Genomic DNA, 22,923 nt, shown 5'->3' with positions numbered 1-22,923 from the left:
CAGGATTTGCTATGTTACAACACAGTACAACATAGGCTTTTCTGCTAGGAGTTAGTTGTTAAGTTGTGGGGGGTTTTTTGGTTGTTTTTTGTTGTTGTTGTGGGTTTTTTTTTTTTTTTTAAACCACAGCATATGGGAAGAAGCACAACAGCTTTATGTGTAGGGATTACAGCTCTTTACCTTTTAAAATACTCCACTTCTCGCTCTGTTTCATCCATTTCCACACTATCTAGATCAATGTCTTTGGGTAGAAACACATCATCTATAAAGGAAAAAGGATGATATTATGTTAGATTCCATGGGGAGGGGGAAAGGAGAGAGGAAGAAGCTTGAAGAAGCTGCATTGAAGATGTTTTTGGAGAATTGCTTGAACTTTGTAGAATACTGATTATTCATGTTTAGGCTGAATTAACACAAACTTTTAATTATAAAGACACTTCTTAAAAATCCTGTACTAGCACCTCTGCTCAGCCTTTAAGGAGTTACACTGGGAACAAGGAAGAGATGAATCAACAGTAAATTTACTGATTGCATGGGCTGCAAAAGATGCCATAAACCTGGAATACACATGAGAATGGTCAAATTATACAAGGGCTCAATGAATCAGATAGGTAATGAATAGCATTCAACTGCCTGAAATTTGTTGGCCTTACTACTAAAAAGACAGCTTTAGAAACATTTTAAAAATGGTATTTATAAAGAAAAATATTTCAAGAATTCTGGGTTTGTAGAGCTGCTATACTCCGTTTGGGACATGATCATCAGGCTGTGTCTGCAAGAGTCTAACTCATGTTACCTACAATCAGGAATTTTTTTAAAAATGTTTTTTAACTATTTTAATATGGCCTCAATTTAGGCCTTGGCTGTAGCAACAAAGTCTCTTTAAAGTCTGTTGGTATATCATATTGTCTCAGTGTATGGTTCTCTTTTGTACTTTAAAAAAAAAAGCTTAAGAAAGTGTAAATTTTTGTAGAAACCAATTTGAGCATTTTCCTCTTAAAGTCTCTTTTCTTACTACATATATACTCCAATCTCCTTTCTGAAGCAGCTTCAGAACCTGTTCCAAAAAGGGTGAGACAAAGAAACTAACTGAAAACACCTAGTATACATCAGGACTCTCTAGAATCCTTGAGATTAGAGAACAAACAACTCTCTGCCATGAAACTTATTTCTGAAGAACCAGAAAGCCCTATAAACACAGGGGTTCCCTATACCCCTAGTTTTCTTCAGCCCCTTCACAACAAGGAGTTACAATACCCTGCCAGAATAAATGTCTTTAAGAAACAGAGATCACACAAAAAGCAATAATGTTCACTGCCTTAACACTTCATTTTAAAACTCAGATAAAAAACCCTCAAACTTTGTTACCCTCTTTTAATGTTCTTTCAATTACCCTAGTTCTAATTTTTTTTCTTAGTTCATTTTTTGTGCCTTCGCTAGTTTGGTACATCAACTGTACGTCTTGAAGAAATTACCGCTAAATGAAAAATTGTATATTACAGTATCTTTCTTGTAGTTCTAAAGTCAGAACTACTCAAAGTGGTGATCCAGTCCCGACTCTTCAGAGAGCAGCACAATGATCACTTTATAAATTTAGAAATATGTCCCTATGTTTTTTCACATTTAAACATTAGTTTTCAGAAATTGTAACTATATTTGATTTAAGCAGCAGAAAACAATGGTAGGGGCAAGGAGGAGGAAAAGATGCAGAAAGCTACCTAAATTCTCCTACAGTAAACACCCTCTACCACCACCACCACCCCCTTCAATAGTTTCTCCTTTAAATGTCTCCAGTCTTCTCCTTCTGCTCCTAATTCTAGAGTTTTGTCTTACTCCAATGACTGGAGTACATTCTTCTCGGTAAATTAAGAAAAAACAAAACCCAAACACACCACAACACAGTATACACAAGAACTAAGGCATCAGAGAAAAGGGTTCAAGGCTGTATCGCTGCTTGATTGACATGGAATGGAAATATTGAATGTAAGAAGAGTTAAAAAGAAAGACTGGTGGGTTGACTCAACCCAACCATGAGACCACAAAAACAAAGTTGGGCTCTACACCTAGCACTTGCAACAACCAGGAATTTGGTTTACATTTTTGTAACAAAGCTTAATAAACATAAGTATTCTGAAACACTGGCAGAGACTGCCAAAGGAATAAGGTCTTGTATCCTGATGTGCTTACCAGACAGAATGGCAGTGAGAACTGCAGTATTAAGTCATTCTGGTGAACGGACGTTTAATTTACACACCGTTACCACTCAGCTACTGGGTGATCCCAGGGGAATGATCGGGTGCTCCGAGCAGACAGATGTCCGTACCGCAAAACTGCCATCCCAATGGGCAGTCCCAGTAGGGACCAAGCATGTGCAGGAATAAACTGGTGCCCAAGAATGACAGTTAGATTAGCGTGCTGACAAAGCCAACCAGCTAGCACTGCATGCGCTTCTCAGGTCTGGTATTAGCTGTTAGATGTTTTCAGGAAAACAAAACAAAACAAAAACGTTGGGAAGAAAATTATGCACGTGCAACTTGTTTGAGTCAACTCAATCTTGGTTTTATCTATGGGTTTATTATTTCTGTCAGATAAATTAAAAAAAAAACCTGTTTACTAGCACAAACTAATATGCATGTGGAGAAAACACTCAATATTATCAACTAATTAACATCCCACTAAGTTTTCACTCTGGCAAATAAAAAATAGTAAATTAGTTTTTGTATTTACTTTACCTGTTAATGTAATTGATAGATGAAAGGAATTATTTCCACAGAGAAAAAAGCATATTTATGCATGAATGATCATTCTTTGGCTGCAGAAACCCCTTACTTTCCTTGCTCAAAGAGTAAGGCCAACTTTAGACTACACTCTTAATGTTGTACAAGAAACAACCTTGCTTTTAAAGAAGTTCAAAATGGATTTCAGCATACTATTGAATTATTTTAAATATTTATTTTAAGCAAGATAGGCTTCACAGAAGACACTGGCTTTCTTAACTGACAAAAACCCCATACAAAACCAGCAGCATATGTTAGTTTATTCATTCTTTAAAGTATCCTACACCTCTTTACTAAAACTATATGCATCTCCTAATTGTTACAGTTACAATTACTTGAGCTTTCCTGACAGCAGTTTTTCTATTTCTCTAACTTACACTGGCAGGAATGACTGGAGATAAAGATTTCAAACTTCTGGACTTAAATGATAACAATAAAAAACAATCCAAGTTCTTCAGCTTTCTTATACACTTACCAATGGAATTGTTCACTTTGTCCCCTTTTTTCTTCTTGTTTTTCTTGTTCTTGCCTTTTGGTTGAGGAGAATCTGCAAGTATTAGCTTATTATTTTGTTGCTGTTCACTTGGTGAAGGGGATTCACTTGTTATGGGTGCTTTGTCTTCCTTTACATGGTTCAACTGTTTTTTGTTGCTATTGTTTAATTTCTTCTCCTCTTTTTTAGGTTCTGCAAGTGTTGGGAGCTCTGCTGCTTTTGCTTTGGATTCTATTTGGTTTCTGGTTTTAGTCTGAATCTCAGCTGCTTTGGGGGATTCAACAGGCTTTTTCACTTGCTCAGCACATGGTTTGTTTATCTGCTTTAGTTTCTGTTTGCTGTTTCCTTCTTTATGTTGATGCATAATATCAAGCAGAAAAGAGAGGGGCTCATGCTGTTTTACACTCCCCTCTTTCTGATAAAGCAGCTTTGAGTCTCTAGTGTTTACAGGATTGGATAGTTCACAGCCTGTCTCTGAAACCGGCCTCTGTTCTGTATGATTCGCGTGTCTTGACAGTGAACCGGAGGAGGTTTCTATCTTTTCTGATTGCTCAAGTGTACCATTCTGAATGTCTTCAGGTGCATTTGGGACAGTTTCCTTCATTGCCTGGCAGTTTCGAGTAAGCATGTCCACCTTCTGACAGTCTTTACTTGTTCGTTCTTTCTTCTTTTTCTTTACAGCCCGCAACTGCTGAAGTTCTTGAAGCCGTTGTAATTCTTGTTTCAGCCTCTCCTCTTCTTCTTCCTCTCGCCGCCTCTGTTCTTCAAGCAACTGGTGATGCTCCCTCTCCCTGGCTTCTGCTTCAAGTCGAGCTTTTTCTTCAAGCTACAAAATAACAATAGGCTTATTGAAAGTGACAAATATTTTGGAAACTGGAGTTTTAGGGGTTATTACTACTCTTCTCTATGAACATTATAAATCCTAGGATGTTAACATATGAACATATATTTAATCTGGAACCCTGCGCAGCAAGCAAATAACTATTTATACAAAAGCTGCCCTTTAAAGTATATTAAAATCCTTTCTATATTTCTGTTGTCTCTGTTTCTGTAACGTATTTGACTGTTGTTAATACCATTGATCTTCTCTTTGGTACTACTAAGCCTAACTCCACATCAAAGTTTTCTACAACCGCAAAAACTTGCTGAAAACAAAACATTCCGCTTCATTAACAACTGAGTGTATTACTCAGGTTTGCATCATGTTGCATCGTTTACCCATTCTCTTGCTATGGTAGCAGAGTTGCTCTGTTTTAGAGTTCATGAACATTAGGAAGAGCAGTCATTAAAAACATTTTACAGCAAAACACTAAGCACATTAAAGCTACATTAAAAGTTGTCAAAAATAATAAGGATGGTAAAGTTTTCTGTTGTCAGCCATAAGTTCATTAACCACATGAAACAAAGATGCAAGAGATCTTTTGCAGCCATTACTGCAAATGCCTAAAACTTTGCTGTGGAGCATTGATCTTGCATCATTAGCAAAATGAAAGAAAGTTGTACGCTGAGAACAATCATGTCCATTTATTTTCTTGCACATTTAGAAGTGCCTGTATGGGATTACTTTTTCCACAGTTATAGAAGTCATGCAAAAAACCCTATGAGAATCTTGCACTTCTTATGCTTAAACTGCATTGCAAGAGCAAAGTGAATTTTGCGAAGTGAATTTTATTTATAAATAACTAAGCCCTCAAGTTGCTGTAGCGCTACGACGTGAACATAAGGAATATAACTTGTGAACATCAGGTCTTCCAAACCCATGGAAGCATTTAAAGAATGCAGAATTAGTGCCAGCAGGCAAATCCACAAACAAGAAATATTTACAGTGTGGTCACACAAGGTGCTTACCAGAATTCAAAAACATTCAGCAATCAACCACATTGCACCTTGAACTTTATACCTAAGGCTGATACTTGAACTGCAGTATGAAAAGCCAATTTCCTGCTTGTTCAACTTAAAAAAAATAATATATATATTTCCTCTATTAACTCAGCAAATATTGTTTTCAAAAAATAATTTCACTGTTACACTTTTGAGTTTTTTTAGAAATGTTTTTGCCAATTTCCATTTGAAAGCAACCTGTAATTTTTTCTTCCCTGCCCCCTCTCTGCAGCTTGCCACTTTATTCTGGCTTGCAATAGCCCCACGGGTCATCATGTGGCACAGTGCTTAACCTCTTTCCATCAGGACAGCAAGGTGCCCAGTGCAATCATTCTAACAGTGACTTTTCCACTCTCATAAAAACACTGACCTTATGTTTCCTGGCTTGCTACAGAAATACTTTACCATAACCATTATCCTAATAAAGAAACACTAGTTATCTAACTTCCTGCACTTTTAAACGTCAATTCTACAAAACAATCAAGTTCTTCATATTTCTGACACTTAGGAATATAAAGCTGACTTGCACCAAAACACGTAACAATGACACTGAGAGGAATCTTCCCACTGTACTACATAACTCCTCAGGCAGCATCAGAACAGGTAAGCTAGCTGTGTACATACAAATAGGCAGTGTATCACAAACTACACAGAAAACAATTACACCATTATTATAAACTCAGTATACAGTGGTATACTTACAGAGAGCGCACAGATTAAAACACATGAGGTCTAGGATAAACATACTTTTATGTCTTACCTTTCTTTGCTTATGTCTGGCTCGCTTGGCTGCCCGAGAACTGCTTACTGGTTTGGTTTCAGAGCTGTTTATAAACTGTAGCAAGTCTTCCACCTTTCGGTGGTCAACAACACTTTCCCTTTCAGAGATTTGATCTGGTTTCTTCGGCTGTTCCTCTTTCCTTTTTGTTAGACGTAAACGAAGCTTTTCTCTCATCTCTGCATAATTTCTACTGGTTGGTGCAGCTGGAGGCTGAAGGAAAGGAGACAAAAATTTAGTGACTAAATGTAAATATTTTACTGACCTAATACTTTTGAGATTTTGAAATTTTAGAGACCTTCAAATAACTTGGAAGGTCCAAACCTGAATATCAAACTCCTTATTGTTTGCATGTGTACCTAAAGGTGTATTTAGCAGGCAAACAGACCTGTTAGACTTGGTGCTAGCTTGTGAACTGTATTTTCCAACTGAAAGAATGACTGATCTTGTGGAGGAATGCACAAGTGAGAAGACAAAGAAGTGCTTTTAAAAGCAAGAAAGGAGATTACCATATTCTCTTGTGATCTGTATACCACATTTGAAAATTTGAAAGGAGCAGACATTTGCTGCTGTTTCCATTTTCTATTAAGTCTGTTTCAGAGTTTGGGCTACATGGGCCTCTGGGCTGTAACTGTGAAGGCTTGATTACCCTGCACTGAAGCATGCCAGCATACCTCCAGCAGCATCGCATCGTTAACTTGTTAACACTCCTGCAAGTTGAATCCTCGCATCATGTTTCATATCTGTATTCCCATCCACTGCTCCTGCCTCTCAACTCCTCATTCCTCCTCCCCTCCTGCTGCCTTATCCTCTCCCCTCCTGCACCAGATCTGGTGCCCATCTGTTCAAAGCTACATCAGTTCAACTCATTAAACCAGCAAAACAAAGCCTATTAACTTAAAAATCCTGTAATGTTCTGCCACTTCAGCAAAATGAATAACTTAGTGTGCAATCAGATGACTATCAAAGACAGATCAATCATGGACATGGTGGGAACATGCAATGAGAAATGGGATCTACCCCCTGCCCCTTTCAGCCACAGGGCAGGGGCTTTTAATTCACTTCAAGCCCTAAGATGAAACTGCATCTAATCAAATACATGGCCAATAAACTGAGCTTTTACTTCAGATAGGAGAAAAATGCCAGAGACTCAAATTCTACTAGTTAACCAATTATTAAAACGGACTATACACAGATTTACAAATAAGGCCAGCAGGAAAATGAAATTTTAAGTTAAGAAAAAAATTAATGTGGCAACTTAACAGCTTTTAGCATTTCATTTGTGCAAATGAAAAGATATGATTACAAGAATTCACTAGACATGTTACTGGTGTGAAGTTAACGTAAGGATGCTTCAAACAAAGTGTTAAGTATTAAGATATAGAACGTAAGGGAAAAGATTTTGTATAACCTGCATGCTTTAGAACTTCATAATTTCTTCAAAACACCCTTTAAATACAAATACAAGTCAGTGCCTATCAAAATGCACCAGTAAAGAAAATTGTTTGTAATATTGAAAACAGGAAAAATGCAGTTTGGGTTTTCCTTTGATAAAAGTATAATTTAAACTTACACTGGCTAAGTTCTAGGTAAGAAAAGTTTTTTTCTTTTTTTTTTTTTTTAAATCAAGTTAATACTTTGAGGATTGCTATTTTTATAGATGAGAGAATGGCTCATAAATTGCCAGGAACATTTAAAAAAAATCCTATATTAAGTGTACTTTTACCAAAACTCATCACATTATTTATAATTACACTACTACAGATGAGTGCATGAACGTTGTAAAGTTATTTAAATGGCTCAATGCCCCTGTTTGCAGTTTCAGCCAAACACTGTATCTATTATCCAAGTCAGTTGCTTCCTAAATCTTTTAGTCATTTTTATTGCTCTTGAATTGCTTTCAACTAGAAAGGTTTGTTTCAGTTATTTGTATTAAAGAGGAAAATTACTTTCTAACCATGCTCCTTTTACTACTCTTGAGCAAGCTCCAATGCCACCCTCTTAGTTGCAGTCTGGTAAATCACATGCAATCAATGATGAGTAAGTGACAAAAAAATCAAATTAAAAAAAAATTAAAATCCAACAACTTACTCCTCCATGGCCGAAGAACTCACAGTAACAGCAGTCACAGTATTTTCCTTCCTTCTGATTTGTGGATGTTGAGGTACTGGAGCTATGCTCTGAACAGCTGTCTTCATCTTGGCTCTCCTCTCCATCATACTGTTGATGATCATACGTGTTACTGTTCTCACAGCGATGGCCCTCACAATCAGGATCACTATGTTAAATTAAGAAAAAGCTTATGAAAACTCTAGGTATTTGAAAAAAACAAAAACAAACGAACATATACAGTTATACATACATCTACCAGGAACAATGATTCTCAAACTGGGATATCAGCCACCAGTGATGCATCAAATCCTAAAGCCTTCATCCAGTAGTTTTCAGATAGAGATGCTCAAAACCAAGCAGCAAGATAAGATGATACATGGGAAAGTGATTGATGAGAAACTCATTTAGTGACTCACTGAACGAGCAGCCTAGAGAATGAGTTTCAGAAATGTTCTTCCTGGCTTTAAACAGGTGAAATAGTTTCAGAAGTAGTGATTTTAGGTTTTTAAAATGGAATGGTTTTGAAACTGCTGCCCATCTCATCACTTGTGGTCTGAAGAGAGCTGTGCAGTTGCAAAGTACTCAACTTCTTTCTAAAACCCCCTGATTTTAGATAGATTTTCAAACTCTTGACTTAATAAAAAACTCAAGGTCAGCTAAAACCAAGATGTTCCCATTACCCTGTTTGCACCTTTATTTTCAAGGGGAAATACTAGCATGTCTCCTCAATAAGCAGGTACGCAGCAGTTTATTCTCTCCAGAGGTCTGCATAACTGTGCGCCCAACAAATCTACAAATCCAGTTCTTCTAAAACTGATGTGATCTTGCCTCAAATGTAAAAAGTATTTTTTTTTTTTAAATCCACTCATCTAGCACTAGTATTTCTTTGTTCTTATGTTAGAAATGTGAAAACAGGCCATAATCTGCCTTATCTGCAAAATATATGTGAATCTCCTTTCTAAGCTCACTTCCCTGCCCTCTCTCCCGCCCCCACCCCCCAAGTTTTTCAAGAATTAGTGACCAGGACAGAATGAAAAATTGTTCAACTTCAGTATCTATGTAGGGAAAGTAACTTCAGTAACTATGGAGTTCAACTTCAGTAACTATGTAGGGAAAAGGCACACAAAACTGTTGCACATAACAGGAGATACTGCCAGTCAGTGCAAACATTCTGACTAGTCAGTTTGAGCAGCCTCGGCATCACTGTTTCTTGCCTGATGAGAGTTAGCATTACAGCGCCCAGTGGCACGGTGGGATAGTGTGTGCTAGGGGTAACAGATACAATTCCATAGAAATCAAGGCTTCATTAGTTCTGTTGCTCACTCGCTAGATCAAAAGACTAGAGCATAAAGCAGTTTTTCCCATTATAGCACATCACTGATTCATACAGACTGCAATAATTGTTTCTGTGTTCTCTCCCAGTTCACTCCTTACGATCTAACATTACTTTATCGTGTTAGCACCTGGAGATGATGATAAAGTTGAATTTCTACCATATTAAATAGCCTATATTAAATTCTCTCCCTGTACTAGGTAAAAAAGTTCCTTTACAAAATTGCAATAATTTCTCGAGCATGAAAGAACAGTTACTTATTTTGTGATATCATGAATAAAACCAGTTGATAAGAGAAATAAGGGCATTTTTAGAAACAATTCAGGTATGCAGTTATCTAACTCTGCCTAAATCTCACATCATCTTCTGAAAACTACTGTGGTATCCAGGAGACTACATTCATAGCAACCATGACACAGCCCTACAGGTCAGAGTACTTAGAGCAATGACTCAACTGCTTTTCTGTTATGCCTGCACTCTTCAGACATATCAAAGAGTTGGCACCATTGTCAGTCTACCACAATACATAACACTACCAGAAGACAGCTCCAAACTCCTCCCAACCTCCAAGACCTTTGAAAACCTTCGGAAATCAGAACATCCTTCCACACTACAACCACTGTATAAATGGTGGGACTGACACCTAGGAAGTCTTAAGTGCAGTCAGGAAAATGTGTTACTATGTGGCAGGTTTCAAGACCACGTATGACCTTTTTATAGTTTGAGCTATATCTGTCTACAGATTCCTTAAGTTTTCATTCCTGCTTGCCATGGAATGCCAAAATGACAGAAAACAGATATACTATACAACAGGTTTGTGTGTCAGCAGCAGCAGTCACTACTGATAATGACAGAGTAAGAAAGAATATAGCTTGACTTATTTACGTCAGGCCACATTTCTAAAAGTGAGCAAACATTTCTTTTTAAGCCCCTAAACTCAGTAACTAGATTCTGCAATGGAAATCATGCCTGTAAAGTCTCACACCAAGTTACGTACTAAGTATCAGAATTCAGTCGCATTTGCTGAACACAGACAGCTCTTCTTTCACGCTACAACCATTGGCAAAGGAGAAAAGGTATCTGTATTTTAATTCCCCTTCTACTGTAAAAAAGAATGACAACAATAAGAACAACAAACTTACCTGCAGACACTTGGTGGGGCACTTACAGAGCTGTCTGTGGTTGAAGTAGGAGGTGCAACTGTAGTAGGACAAAGACCTGAATGAGGATCCACAAATCCAGGGGCTGTTGCAGCAGTTTTGGGGAAAGAAGGAGCAGCAAGATTTGGAAGATGTGGTGTAGAGGCTGGAGACAGTGCAGCAGGAGACAGTGAAGGAAGTGACGCTAAACTCGTAGGACTATTTCGTGGTGCAACTGGTGCAGAATGTCTATGGTCCTCTTTATTAATATTGTGGAACACTTCACCTAAATTGGGGAAAAAAGAAACCACTTACAATTAAAAAGAATTAGTAAGTCTCCATTAACTACCCAAACAATCATGCAAACTGCTGGATGTTCTCAGCTTCTGTAAAAATGGGGCAGTATTTTAACACCTTTCTATTCAGTCCCAAACTCTAACATCAAGGTCTTTTACAAGGTTCTTTAATCCAGAAGTACAGAGACAACAACTCAAGAGCAGTAAGAACAGCAATTAACAAAAATCATCAAGATACATAATATTACTAAAATAAACACATATAAATCTTTATGGTTAGCTAAATGTACTTGAGTCAGTTACTAAACTGTATGTTAATTACAAATCCTTACCTATTGATGAAGGTCTCTTGGATGATACTTTGAATTGGTTGCTGCTTGACTGCACCGTAGTAGCTGTGCAGGAGACAGAAGAAGTGGCAGAAGAGGTTGCCATGACAACTTTATTAGCTTCCATAAAGGCATCCTGGAAATTGTACAGACATTTCTTCTTTGCAGCAATTTTTTTCTCTTTGCTGTCAGTAACTGCTGTTGCTTCATTGCTAGATGTAGTAGGAAGTGCTTCGGGTCTTATTTCTGAGAGTGCTGGTGCTAATATATCACTCCCTTCAATTGAAACACACATAGTAATTAAGAATCACAGAATTGTCTTTATAGCATTTAGAATTAAAAATTCAACAATTTAGATGCAGACAAGCAAGGCTATATTGTTAGTGTTGGCTTGGTAGGATTAGTGAAGTGATCCTCCTCTCCCCCTCTCTCCCCCCATATAAGAGCTGTAACAAAGTGTTAAGAAGTCTCAGAGCAGAAGTCACAAACCTTAAAGTTACAATTTTAAAAACACTATTAAACGTGTGTTAACAAGTGGCAAAGATGCTACAGATACCTTTATCCACTTATAATTTAAAAATTAAAATTGGAAACCATTTTACATGCTAATCTGAAGTCCAGGTTAGCCATGCAACAATTATAAGCAGGAACAGCATATCCTTCTATGAATACAACATCATAAATCTTATCTTTACTTATTGGTAATTCCAGCTAACTACAGTAACACCTTTGTGATAGACTTTCCACACAAGCTTGCCACTAACTATCTGTTGTAACAGCTACCCATAACTACATTTGTAAATGGATGAGCTATGTTACTAGGGAAGTTTTCTAGAGGTTTTTAATGCCTTTCCTTTTAAATATCACTCCAGTAGCTTGACACAAGTTAGCAGCAGATCAGTCTGAAAAAATTCAACACACAAAACCAAGTGTCCTTTTTCATACAAGTCAAATAAAATAAAAAAGACATTTCAATATTTGCTATGATGTGAATGGAAAGATAGATATCTATATCTATATCTATATGTGTTGTTATTTCTCTTCTATTCTCTTTTACTTCAACCATTAGTATTTCCAAAGGCTTCCTGGCTTAAATTAATCTCTTGCTTGATTTATGCCTCTGTCTTTTTGAATGACAATGCAGTTATCTCTGTGCATTATAAGAAGTAGGATGTAGTATCATGTTACCAGTGCTCTTACAACCTTGTAGAAAAAGAGCAAGCCTTTGTGGCAGAAGACCAAAAGTTATTTAAGTTTTCCCTTAATTCCCATTTCTTTGCAACCCTAAACTTCTGATGACAAAAATACCTCTACAATGGCTGTAGGTGAAAAATAGCATGCTATTCTTTTGTCTTTAGCATCCTCTCCCTAGTACATAAGAATTTATTTTTCAATTTTCAGCCCCACTGGAGTAGAAGTGGCAGCAAATCTCTGCCAGAATCCCGTCTTATAAAACCACGCTGATGAAACCTACCACTCCTGGAAAAAAGTGCCACACTCCATTTCAAAACATAAGGCTTTTAACTAGTCAGTGTGAAGTAGTAACAAACCCTCACCAGGAATTGTATCAGGCAAAAATGTAGCAGGATTCCAGTTCTTGTCATTCATCATCTCTGATCCCCAAAGACTTATAAATTTAGAGCTATTCCAATCTGGAGTGCTCCCAAAACAGCTTGGATAAATATGATCTTGGAGAGATGCATTGAATACTTGATGCTTGTTTGTATGATTCTGAACTGGAGCTGGTGGTAATGCCTACAAAAATAAAGAGTATTTTCCTCATTAATATTCTGTTTGCTTACACAGTCACTCCAACAGCAATACTCAAATCATAGTGTTTCAATTGTCAAAGGCATTATAAAAAGCGTAATAAACAGTATTTCCCAGAATGATAAAAAGACTGGTTTGTTGATTTTTAATGCAGATAATATATTACACAGATTGTATGTGTATGTATACATTTTATAATCGCAAACATTGCTTTTAGATTCAGCTAACTGATGAATACAAAAAAGCGTTCTCCAAAAATACTTGGGTTACTATATATTGGTAGGCCCTCATTTTTAATTAAAAACAGTATTTGTATGAACATAGAACTTGTTAGGAATTATTACCTTTCAAAGCCCAAGCTGCCAAAACCAATCCTCTGTGACATGATAATCATTACCACATAGGACAATTGTGATAAATGGATTACAAACACTTTAGGATTGAAAATAAGTGCATTAGAAAAAGATATAGAACACTATTATTTGAAAACATAATTTTAAAGTTGATTATATTCTGCTGCTTTTTTCATTTCCAAGTATTAACAGGTTCCTGACTTAAAACTTACAGGCAAGTAATACACCTTTTATTCTCAGAAGCAACTGGGGAAAAAAGGGAACACATATTTTTTCTTGTTTTATAGAGGCAAGTTGTTCTGGCTTACCCCATTTCTTCTAGCTGAAATTGTTTATTCACATTCTAAACTGTAACTTTCTCCCAGAGACCTTGTGCAATGCAAGCATTATGTTCAATTACTGTTACCTTTAAAAAAGCCAAGGAAAAGTGAGCTTGTTCTATTTTTGCACTAGATTTGATGCAATGAAAAGCTACGCAGAAGTAGACATAGATATTAAAAATATCAGATGAGTCCAATGACATTTCAGACATGAAAGTCTAAACACTCATGGCCAAGTAAACTACTTATATACCCAGTCTCTTTTTTCTGTACAGAAGGATTTTCACTATTTGACTAATGCTGAAGGTGGGAGGGGCTGGAGTATCCTGCATTAAAAGAAAACTCGTGTACATGGGTACAAAGAAACACTTCACAGGGCAGAACGGCCTAGCCATGATGAACCAAGCCTGATCCAGCAGGGCTTACTAGCTCATTCACTACCAGCTCTGCTGAATTCAGCTGGCTCTTCAAAGGCAAAAGGTCCCTAAAGCTTCAGCTTCCACATATGTCTTTCTAGCTCCAGCATAACATAAATACATGCAGCCCAGCTGGTTCAGGTGCTGTGCCAGAGCTAATAGATCTGGCCTGCATTACAAAGCCACTCAGTGCTAGCAGCCTGCTACTCTGCATTGGGCTTCTGGTATAGCCTTGACAGTGTACTGCAGACGTTCCACTACGCAAAGGTCTTCTGAAAGGAAAGACAGCAGAGATCAGGGATGGGAGCTGGAGTAGATGGATAGGAGCTTGAGTAGACTGCTATAGGGATGTAAAAAGAGCTCTGGAAGGATGGCAGAAGGTGGGGTACAACAATTAGGGGTTTCAGAAGAACAGCAGTGGGCTGTTGAGAAACAGCAGGCTGGGACACTGCAACAAAGATAAGGAAGGGACACCGATAAGACAGGAAAAAACAAAGTGGATGTTAGGAAGGACTTTAAGAGTAAGTAATAGTCATCTTAGTGAACTAATCTACTCTCCTTGCAACCACAGGACGACAAGACCAGATGAAAGGGAGATGACAGGTATATGTACCTAATGACAAAGGCTTTGCCCTTTTCAGCAGCACCCACAGTTCGACTGATTTAAATACTATGTGAAACAACACCACACTAATAGTAATTCTTGCTTTTGACTCATACTTCTGAAAAGCAGTCACCTGGTCCCAATCCTTGTTCCACATCTTTCTTTTGTTTATTACTTACAAATTTTGGGTCAAAAGAATTTTGCAGAACCTGCAAAAAAGCAAGTTCTCTTAAAGCACAAAACCACTTAAAAATAGACTCCTATGCCTCAACTGTCTCAAAAAAAAAATTAAATCACTAATATTTTGAACCAGAAATGTCGGGATATTATTGCCAAAATGGAATATTAAATTTTGACCTTCAGTATATAGGAAATTAAGATTTAATTAGTCCTATCACACTGACTAAAGCCCCATTACTGTTTCCACCACTGAAGACTCATTTGACTCCACGTTCTTTCTAATCACAGTAAGGAAATTATCAGTCTACCTAACAAAAGCTACCCTTAGCCCTGCTGTATGAACCTTCCACCAGTTCTGAATCTGTCCTATTACCTCCAAAAGGACTACTATAAACAGACCACAATTTAAAGCAACTTGCATGGTTTCACCAATACTCAGTCATGCTGGTTTGTACAGGTGTACAGTATCTTTCCTGGGACCAGGATGCATCCATCTCCTTTGTCAGACTTACCTTATTGTGTGTAAAGGGAGAGGCTGTATACAAGGTGGGATGGATAAGTGGACGAGGCAGATGAGGAATTGTATGCAATGGTATATGTCCATGGATATGAGGATAAAGATGAAGTGCAGGATGTGCAGGTTTTTCAGGATTCATAAACTGGTGGCCAGCAGGCAAGCGTCCAGTTGCAAGTGCGGAGGCTGTTAGACCTGAGGCTTCTTGTTTGCAAACGTGACATTCACAAGCATTTGGACCTTGGTCAGCCTGTAAGAAAATTAAAAAAAATATTTTTTTTTCCAATCTACTCAACAGACAATAAAATCAGCTATTTCCCCCATCCTTTTTTCTTAGTAATCATTAATATTGTTTCATTTTCCATACATCAATTAATATTTTCAGAGCACCCACAGAATTCTTTCATCTAATACCAATGCAAAAACCTTGTAGTGAAGTAAAAGCACTACTGGAGGATCTTTATCTTAGTTAAGAAAAGAATGCCCTAAAAATTGACAGCATTTCAGACTATACAGATATTTAATGTCCACTATCAGTGATAAGCGAGATACTGATACAAATAATCAAGAACAGACAGGAATAGAAACCTTGACAGCATTTGATCATTACTAGGCAATTAATTACCCCACTATAAAAAAAAAATCAAATTGGATTATTATTTTCCACAATTTTCCAAGCATATGGAAAACCAGTATGTGTAAAGAGTAGTAATAAGGGTTGATTAGCTGATAAAGTTGGAAGTAGTTCTGAGCTGCATTAGGCAGAGCACTGCTGGCATGTCAAGAGAGGTGATCTTTCCACTCTGCTCAGCACTAGTGAGACACATCTGGAGTTCTGGGTCCAGTTCTAGGCTCCCCAGTACAAAAGAGATGTGGACATACTGCAGCGAGCCCAGTGAAGGACCGTAAAGATGATTTAGGCCTTGGAGCATGTGTCATACAAGGAGAGGCTGAGAGCGCTAGGACTGTTCAGCCCCAAGAGAGAAGACTCAGGTGGATCTTATCAGCGTGTGTTCCCTGACCAGGTGGGGAAGAGGAGAGTAAAGACGACAGAGCCAGACTCCTCTCAGTGGTATCCCATGAAAGGACAAGAGGAAATGAGCACAGCCTGAAATACAGAAATTCCACTCAAGCTTAAAGCATTTGTTTATTTGTGAGAGTGGTTGAACACTGGAACATGTTACCCATAGCAGTTCTGGAGCCTCCATCCTTGGTGATACTTAAAACCTGACCAGACACACTGCTGAGCAACCTTCTCTAGATGACCTTGCTTTGAGCAGGAGGGCTGGACTAGACTATCTGCAGATGTCCAAACTCAACTATTCTGTGATTGTGTGAAGCAGACATTTCTCATGAAACATTTCATAATTGCATCAACCATGAGAAATCCATGCCCTATTAGAACCTTTTACTGATCTCAAGGTATCATTAGCCTCTGTTGCCTCAAAAGGATTCAAGACTTTGGAAGAAAAGCAGCCCAGGAAAGAGCAGCTCCATTTCCCTCTCTCAGCTCAGTACTGTTTCCTGCCACTGTCATCTGACATTTCAATGAAGATAATTTTACCAGAAGCAATACCAGGAACACTTCCCAATTGCTATTTTTCCCAGCAATGTGGCAGTACACATTTTTCCAAAAAGCAACATTAGCTAACTTAGCTTTCTAGAAAAGAATTGACAGGTGGTATTCCTCTTCAATATGCCTTCCTCTCAGAAACAAATAACTCTTCATTATCACTTAAAAGCATTACAGCTTTTGACACAAGGTATATTTTAACAACCAAAGATTTCATAAACCAAATGCAATGATTTAATTAATTAGGTGTACAGAGAGGAAAAAATAACTTCCTCAAAAAATTAGTTTTATCAAGAAACCAATACTAACCTACTAACAAATGAAAATGGAAAAAGAGATGTCAAACAGTATGGTGAGATTCAAAATCCAATTCTGACCAACCTTTGGGCACTGAGCATGAAAAAGAATCCAAAGAGGAATAAAGATACCGAGTAAATGAGCAGCCCCAACAGATAACGCCAAAAAATCTCAAATGCACATGACATGTACCAGTGAAATCAGTCACTTGAATGCAGTGTTACAAGGTAGATACTCAGCTAGATTAGAAAATCAGGCTAAAAAAAAGTCATTAAGAGTTCCTCAGAACAATTCCAAGAAAATTCTTTTTCCTCAAAGAAAACAAAAAAGAGAAAGGTTAAATCCGCCTTTTAATCCTGCATTTTAGTTTGCTTCCCTAAGGCAAGCAGACTTACATAATCTCATTTGATTTTCCACAACAAATGCTGAATCTGTTCACCAGTTTCAAACTAGTTTGACAGAGGTCTCAGCCCATATAAGTATTATGCCATTGGTCAGCCAAACACAGAAAAAAAAATCTCAACATACTTGCGGAAAGAAAAGTAGCTTAATACTCTTAACACATGAGAAAATACTTCCAGTGGAAGGCCTTACAAACATCCTAACCACAGGGGAACATCTAATGGGAATTCCCACCTGACTGTCATCTAAGCTCTCAAAGGTGCCCCCTCTGATGTGGATTCTTTTGTACAATAAGCAATAAAAGCGACTGGTATGTTCCCTCTCAAAGCAGCCCGCCCATGTTGTAGCTGCAGGGTAACTCAGATTAAAAAGCCACACCAGTCACAAAGACAAGTCCACTGGATGCTTTGCTTTGGTGCTCAGCTGTTAAACCAAACACCACTACCTGCTGAGCAGATACTCTAGGCTTCGTTCTCTGGGTGGTTTGGTGACCTTACAATAAAGAGCTTAATAATCTTAAACTATTAAAAAAACAAACCAACAACAAAAATCAACCCCCAAAACAAAAACAACCCAACAACAATAAAAAAACCAGAACCAAAAAACAAACCATCAACTACCCCAAGACCCATGCCAGAAGTCATGCAATGGATCTAACTACACATGGTTTCAACAGGGAAAGTTAGTCCTCAGATGTAATATTAAGAAGTACCTGTTAACTAAGTACTTATATCATTTCCTCCTCCTCCCCCGAATTAATTTCGATTAACTTAACACTAACATTTCAGAAAAACCAAGCTCAAACTTCCAAGCAGAAATGCTTCTTAGTTTCTGTTTCTCATTCATATGGGCAGGAATAAACTTTTTTCCCCTTTTACTGAAGCCACCTTCAATATAACTAACATATTTCAGATTTTGACTATAGGAAGATATTAGCCATGACAATATACAATCAGCTGAAGAATATTTTAAGTATCATACCTACCTACGGATAACTTAACACATTAAAAGTTAAATATTTAATTGAAGATGTAAATGTATTGTCATTCAAGCAGCCATATTTCAAAAGTTAATTTACTAAAAGGGTTTCTTTTAGATTACCATACCTGCTGACTGGGGTAAGAAGGTGGCGGACTATCCATTTTTGCTTCATCTTTCCTTAATGCCCTTTTTCCTAGAGACATTTCCTCCTTTTGAGTCCCTGGTGGTTCACCACTGCTCTCCCCATCCGCTTCTTCATCATCTGCTTCTGAGGAACTGCTGCTAGTACTGCTCACCTGAGGAGACTGGACAACATTAACTCATAAACATAGGGGTGAAGAACAGGCCTTTCTCCAGCGAGCACATCCAATTGCCAGAAAGATAGGACACTGTAAATGCTGTACCTCATCCTTCAATGCCATGTTTTCACCTCCGCCATTTAGCTCACTGTGAATTCCATTCATGTTGGCTACCACCTCTGCATCATCGTAATTATTCAGTGGGTAGATATCAGCAAATTTTGCTGATAATGGCGCAACATCTTCATCATCACTACCACTGAGGGGAAAAGAGGCTTAGATAAATCACAGTGCTCGGTAACCTCAGTTATTGTGAAAGCAGGTAGAATACCAAAATTAAATAACGTTGAGGGCATCACTTGTATAAATGTTCCTATTAGGAAGTAAAGGATTTTCTTCCAAGTTGTTTAACTGAACTTATTTTTTCAAGCAAATAAAATCAAGCAGCTTGCCATATAATCCTACTGAATACAGTAGTTGCATGCCTGAACAGACTGGATCAAAAATAAGATTCTCTGCTATTTCTGTGTGAAATATTTTTCCATCACTGTTTTCTGACCAAGAATCTATCAAATTAACAATGACAGGACACGGATGACCTTTAATTTGATGAAAAAAGCCTTATGCCAATGACTTCCTTCACAGAAAGTGTGAAGTGGAAAAAAGTACAATATATAATTCAGGTTTTTCTGTACATTAAATATCAAACCAGTAACAGTAAGTAGGGAACATGGAACACATCACAGTAACTCAAATTTCTCAATAGCAATTAGTTCCTAGACAACCCCACATCTACGTGCTTTTCAGAACCTGCTCTAAAATACTTAATGGAAATTTTTTCTGTACAGACAGCTAGTAAAAGAACATGAATGTTTAATTACCCGCTCCAGGGAAGCATTGCAAAGATTGGTTAGTTCATGTTTCTACAGCAATCCAAAGCTCTTAAAAGAGCTCTTAAACTGTGCACTTTATTTTTTTGCATTCCATGAGATACTGCGCCAAAATTTAATTACATGATGGCACCATTAGGCATATTTCAAATGTGCAATGAGGAAATAAAACACAGCAGATATTATGAGACATAAAATGGCCCTTCCCCAAGGAGCAGTGGTATTTCCCTAAAAATAGGCTTCTTACAGTAAATAATACTTCGATTCAACTGAACTAGCTTCTGAAGAGACAAATTGAACAATTCTGGACATTTCAGCACTAAAACTAATGAGAGTTTACAGAAATTGCAAACCACACATTTAAGAATATGTAGCTAAACATACCACTACATAATCTGTTGTCAAGCGCTCCCCAAATGGGTTCAGAAACTAAAGTCCTGTTATGGAAGATTAAACTATTGATGGCAGTAGATGCAAACGTAAATGTTTAAAGGAAATTGAACTTAGTGAAGTGATATTCATGAGAAACATCCCACACATCTGCACTGTCCTTGTTCATCACACCACATTAACACAGAATGCTAATGCCAATTCCCTTGACTGTACTGACAACAGGTATTTTGTTAGTGTTCCCACCAGTACTGAAGTCCGTTTTTTTTAAATATACCTTTAGAATATCACAGGACAGAGAAGACTGCTGGTTAGCTGTACCCTAACCACGTACAGAAGCCAGCCTACCAAGCAGTTTTGACCCTTCAGAATTATGGAAGCGGCAGAAGCCTACCATTAGACTAATGCCTCAAGTCTGATGGTCATTGTGATCTGAATAAAATAAAGATGGTGGCAGATACTTCTGATAGGAACAATAATTTTTGATGCAAGACTTGAGTTAACACAACTTCAACAATCCTAAAAGCCTCCTAATAAAGGCTTTTTTGGAACTAAACCGATTCATATGAAATGGCCATCCCTCAAAGTAAAGATCACCAGTTCCCTTGCTCAGTCTAAGAAAATGCGACATTTTAAAATGATGCTCTAAAGTAGATCAGTATCTGATGTCCTTGTAATCTCAGCAGGAACGTACATACTACATACACTTTTAACAATACTGTTAAGTCAATGTCTTCAGAAATTTTTAAGAACTTCAGAGGATTTTTTAAAAATTCATGTTTGCACAACATATAGCACTGGAGTTGTGGTCTGCCGAATACAGTACCATTACTAAATAATTTTCTGCGGCAAAATTAGCATTACATAATTGTAATAATTATAGTCAGCCAATGTATAGCCAATACATTAATAATAATAATAAAAATTATTATTATTAATAGTCAGCCAGTGTAACTTGCCTGCTTAAGTTAATTCATTACAAAATTTTAAAACAGATAAAAGAACTTACAAAGTTGGTGCAGAACCATTATCTGCGAGGATCAGTCTGGGATGTTGCTGAATTGTAATAGGCGAGCTGGAACCTGATCCTGAACTTGCTGAAGACATACTGGGTGGGCGGATCTCAGATAGATAATCCGGAGCAGAATCAATTTGTAGTGGTAACTGGTTAATATGGATATCATCCGTTATAGGAGAATCCATGATGCCACACGTTAAAATGTGTGAAAGGCTGCAGTCATCACAAGTACATCTGTTCAAGAATTAAGATTACAGATTTTTATGACCTTGTTTAAGAAGCATTCATTTAAAGTAACCACACTTTGTTCCAGTAATGTATTTCCTTTTTCCTTCAACAAGAAATTAATGATTTATTATGATTTCATATTAAAAACATCAGCTCACCTTCTTCTATAATTACAGTTGGGACAGTCAGGCATGCTCAAACGTGATGACAGCATGTGTCTCATTGTGTCTGTGAAGTTGTTCTCCCCAGCTAGTGCTTTCTTGTTATTAAGCTGAAGTAAATTACAAAGGTAGTGTTTTAGCAGTGCAAGTCTTTCCATTAACAATTCAATGGCACATCATGATTAACAAATTACATAATCAAAAAGGGTTCTTTGGGCAAAATATTTTAAAAGCAAACTAATTCAGAATAATTTCATGAAGGTCGTGTTTTGATCATGGGTGAAAAAAGGAAGAAGTTCAAAAAGTTACAAACAACAAACATTTGGCACTGAAACTCTTCAAAGAAAGTATGTTTCTACTATGAAATAGTAAAGTGGCCAAGTCTATCTCCTTGACTCATTTGTATGGGCATCTTGCATGGTATTTCTGCTGACGCACTCTGAACTTGAGCAGTTCTTGACTTGTTTCATGGTATGCACAGAAGGACACTGCTGACAAGTGGAGAGAGAATGTAAACTCACCCTTAGCTTGCAAAAAAGAATTAGGACTAATTCTGTAGCCGCAACAGGATAGATTCAAGGAACGAAGCAGCTGCCCAAAACAGGACTTGACTGCATGAGTGACAAAATACAATCCAAATAACTTCCACCTAGCAGAGGCCTAATCCTGAAAGCACCTAATTTTATTAGATACCTACAAACCTTAGGTTAAACAAGGATGTGCCTAAGCTTCCACTTCTATAGATGCCCAGACCTGATCCTTACCTAAGCAGCCATGGGCTTACAGCTCACTTAAGCCCAATTAAGATCAAGGAAAAAGAGGATTCTTCCTCAAGTCCTCTGAGGAGCCCTGTATACCAGATGTTCTAAAGACATGGTTAACACAGGCTTATGTTCCTTAAAGGAAAAAGTACTTACTGATGACTGCTTTGAGACATTGCCAATTTAAGCTTAAGTTTATTAAAATGTACTGTCATACTCACTCTCTGGCTCATGACTAGCATTTCTTTCTACACAGTGGTCCAGGAACGGAGAGGTTCCCCATTCAGTCTTGACTCTAGCCGAGTCACATTGTACTCTTATGGAAAGCATGACACATACTTGAACACTTCTAGGCTACAGAAGAAAGTATTGTGTCTTAAACAGCAAATAGTTTTATAATAAGGTAGGAACTTCTACTGGCCCCTCTCTGGCTACAGCTTTAAAAAGGCAGATAGTTCTGCTCAGCCTTTTCCCCACAACACAGATGTAGGAGCCATCTCCAGAGTCATAACAGATGCAATCATCTGCCCTGCTACCATGGTTCACCCTCCCCAGCTCTGCACACACGAGGGAATTTGTTACACTCTTGAACACAATATTCCCTATCACGTACATCAAGGCAGCTCCA

The 22,923-nt window shown here is 37.6% G+C and overlaps 1 protein-coding gene across 4 annotated transcripts in view; it reads right to left on the bottom strand.

Moving 5' to 3' along the window:
* FAM193A (family with sequence similarity 193 member A) overlaps nt 1–22,923 on the bottom strand; it is an 81,832-nt gene that overhangs the window by 3,389 nt on the left and 55,520 nt on the right. For 3 of the 4 annotated variants that reach the window (XM_072862367.1, XM_072862369.1, XM_072862368.1), the window contains 12 exons: nt 21,532–21,644; nt 21,137–21,379; nt 18,953–19,106; nt 18,674–18,853; nt 15,294–15,545; nt 12,695–12,893; nt 11,142–11,414; nt 10,517–10,799; nt 8,021–8,207; nt 5,912–6,142; nt 3,253–4,096; nt 181–262 (listed from right to left, as the gene is read on the bottom strand). In XM_072862367.1, the coding sequence (XP_072718468.1) occupies nt 181–262; nt 3,253–4,096; nt 5,912–6,142; nt 8,021–8,207; nt 10,517–10,799; nt 11,142–11,414; nt 12,695–12,893; nt 15,294–15,545; nt 18,674–18,853; nt 18,953–19,106; nt 21,137–21,379; nt 21,532–21,644 (3,041 nt within the window). Of the gene's footprint in view, nt 1–180; nt 263–2,187; nt 2,468–3,252; nt 4,097–5,911; nt 6,143–8,020; nt 8,208–10,516; nt 10,800–11,141; nt 11,415–12,694; nt 12,894–15,293; nt 15,546–18,673; nt 18,854–18,952; nt 19,107–21,136; nt 21,380–21,531; nt 21,645–22,923 lie in introns of all 4 variants that reach the window. The other variant, XR_012042646.1, reaches the window with a different exon arrangement.

The sequence above is a fragment of the Ciconia boyciana genome, chromosome 5 (genome assembly GCF_034638445.1).
Source record: "Ciconia boyciana chromosome 5, ASM3463844v1, whole genome shotgun sequence".
Classification (NCBI taxonomy): Eukaryota; Metazoa; Chordata; class Aves; order Ciconiiformes; family Ciconiidae; genus Ciconia; species Ciconia boyciana.
Note: the sequence above shows the minus strand (reverse complement) of the source record. Positions and strands in the feature narration are given on the sequence as shown.